The sequence below is a fragment of the Seriola lalandi genome, unplaced genomic scaffold (genome assembly GCF_002814215.2).
Source record: "Seriola lalandi dorsalis isolate HSWRI2012SDOR001 ecotype SW California unplaced genomic scaffold, Sedor1 jcf7180002052075, whole genome shotgun sequence".
Lineage (NCBI taxonomy): Eukaryota > Metazoa > Chordata > Actinopteri > Carangiformes > Carangidae > Seriola > Seriola lalandi.
Window position 1 is genome coordinate 1 of NW_019522628.1, and position 2,213 is coordinate 2,213.

The window sequence follows — 2,213 nt, forward strand, 5'->3', positions numbered from 1 at the left end:
TCAAAACATGTCTGAATTTTCAACCTGCCAGCCAATCAGAGAGCGGGATTGTGTGTGTGTGTGTGTGTGTGTGAGTGTGTGTGTGTGTGTACTGACTGTAAGCAGCAGTCAGCAGCAGTGCAGGGATGAAGATGATGAAGGACAGCCTCACGGTGTTTCCAATAAACATGTGCAGACTGTTTACCTGCTGCTGCTGGACAGCTGACTGTCAACAAACAAACAACACATTTTTACTCATCTGTTGCCATGGTAACCACAACTCAATGGCAGGGGATACAGGGAATTAGAAATACTAAACATTTACCCCCCGAGCAGCTGATCACACACTCTGTTCAGTGTGTAAATGTGTAAACGTGCTTTAAACTTTTACTTTGAAAGGTCAAATGTGAATTAGATTCCAAACTCATAAACTCCTCTTCTTTGGTTAAAATGACGTCGTCCTACTGAGAGTCCTTTAATCCCTGTTCATTATCCTGCTCTGACTTTATATTTGTATCAGCTGAATGATTTTATTTACTCTCATGAACGTTATCATCAATATTACTGTCTCATCATCTGAAACAACAACAACAATAATAATAATAATAATAATAATAATAATGTGTGTATTTAATCAGTATAAACTGCTCCACTCTCAGTTTGAGCTTCAACCATCAGCTGATTGACATTTGATTTTCTGTCACATGACACTGAGCTGACTGTTGATTGGACGAAACATTTATAGTGCGACAGGTATTTTATATAGTTTTCTGACAGAAGAGAAAGATTAATGGATGATGAAGATAATTGTTAATTGCAGAGTTTGGTACCTGAACCTGCGCCACCATTGGCTCTGTGGTGTTGCTGACATCACTTCCTGTCTCCCCCGTCACGTCCCTAGTGCTGTAACCTGACACACAGACGGTTTGGGACTTTGAATTATCGCTATAGAATATCTGTATGTGTGAGACAGACTGAAGCTTTGTGTCCGCTCAGGGCTCCTGTAGCCGAACCAGCATCAGCTTCAGTCCTGTACTTACTTGTCGCAGTGCGTGGTGCGTTCAGGTTCTCAGCGTCCCCGTCGCCAGAGACCGCAGAGCGAGCTGCGGGACAGACAGACAGGAGGTCAGAGACTCACACCTGAAACCACGACTCTGGATCCTCTGGTCGTCCTGAAAATAAATGAATGAGTGACGTACGGCTGATGATGATGAGGTGAACGGTGGACGTCTGGTCGTTGAAGAGTCCGGGCAGCTGAACTCTGCAGTGATAGAAACCAGAGTCTGCTGGACGAGAGTTAAAGATGGACAGAGAGGACGAGGAGGAGACGGAGTACCTGCAGACGAGAGGAGGAGTGAGCGGTTATTTATGGTGGTGTCTGAAGGTGAAGGTAGACACGCCTCCATCACCGTGGTGACCCCTCACTGCTAAACACACGTATAACATTTGGTTAAAATAAAGGTTATAATCCAAAACTTCAGTGTGATTGAGTCCAGCTGAACACTCCTCCTGCTCTGATGTCAGCATGCCGACACAGGCCCGACCGTGGGCCGACGGTGAACCTCCCCCGATGATCTGTGTCCACTGTTGATATGAAGTGATTTGTTTCTTCTGATGTCAGTGACAGAAAGAATGAGTGTGATGGTTGAAACCAGTAAGTCATCCAGGTGTTTAGAGACCGACGACCTTCACCTGTCCACTCTGAGCTACACCTCTGCTTCACGGTCACTGCACAGCACAGGTTCATCTGACGCACCACATTAATCATCGGTTAAAGAACCTCAGACCTGAGTGAACCCTGTGTGATGTTTGAGGAGCACACACAACACACCACAAGAGGACATCATAATCAATATCACAGATCAATAACTAGAATCAGCTCCTCCTCAGACTCGTTTTAGGTCAAATCCCTGTTTATCCAGAGTCATAGAAAATATTAAATATGAACCATTGTGTGACATTTTTCATAATTACTGTGAAGTCTTGAGTAATGGCTCAAAAATGATTTGTGAGGTCACACTGACCTTGACCTTTGACCTTTGATCACCAAAATGTGATCTTTGAGTCCAGGTGAATGTTTGTGCCAAATGTGAAGAAGTTGTGTCGAGGTGTTTCTGAGAAATCGTGTTGACGAGAACGAGACGGACGACCTGAAAACACGACGGCTGCTCCGACAGTGCGGAATATTATGTTTCTTCATGAGGTCTAATGTGTATGTGACAGAAAAACCTGTA

The 2,213-nt window shown here is 44.4% G+C and overlaps 1 protein-coding gene across 1 annotated transcript in view; it reads right to left on the reverse strand.

Annotated features, from left to right (window-relative positions):
• Nucleotides 1-96: 96 nt before the first annotated feature.
• LOC111649881 (hepatitis A virus cellular receptor 1-like) overlaps nucleotides 97-2,213 on the reverse strand; it is a gene marked incomplete at both ends in the record, with an annotated part of 2,836 nt that continues 719 nt past the window's right edge. The window contains 4 exons of the mRNA XM_087172117.1: nucleotides 97-205; nucleotides 810-889; nucleotides 1,020-1,082; nucleotides 1,179-1,315. Of these exons, the coding sequence (XP_087028243.1) occupies nucleotides 97-205; nucleotides 810-889; nucleotides 1,020-1,082; nucleotides 1,179-1,315 (389 nt within the window). The remainder of the gene's footprint in view (nucleotides 206-809; nucleotides 890-1,019; nucleotides 1,083-1,178; nucleotides 1,316-2,213) is intronic.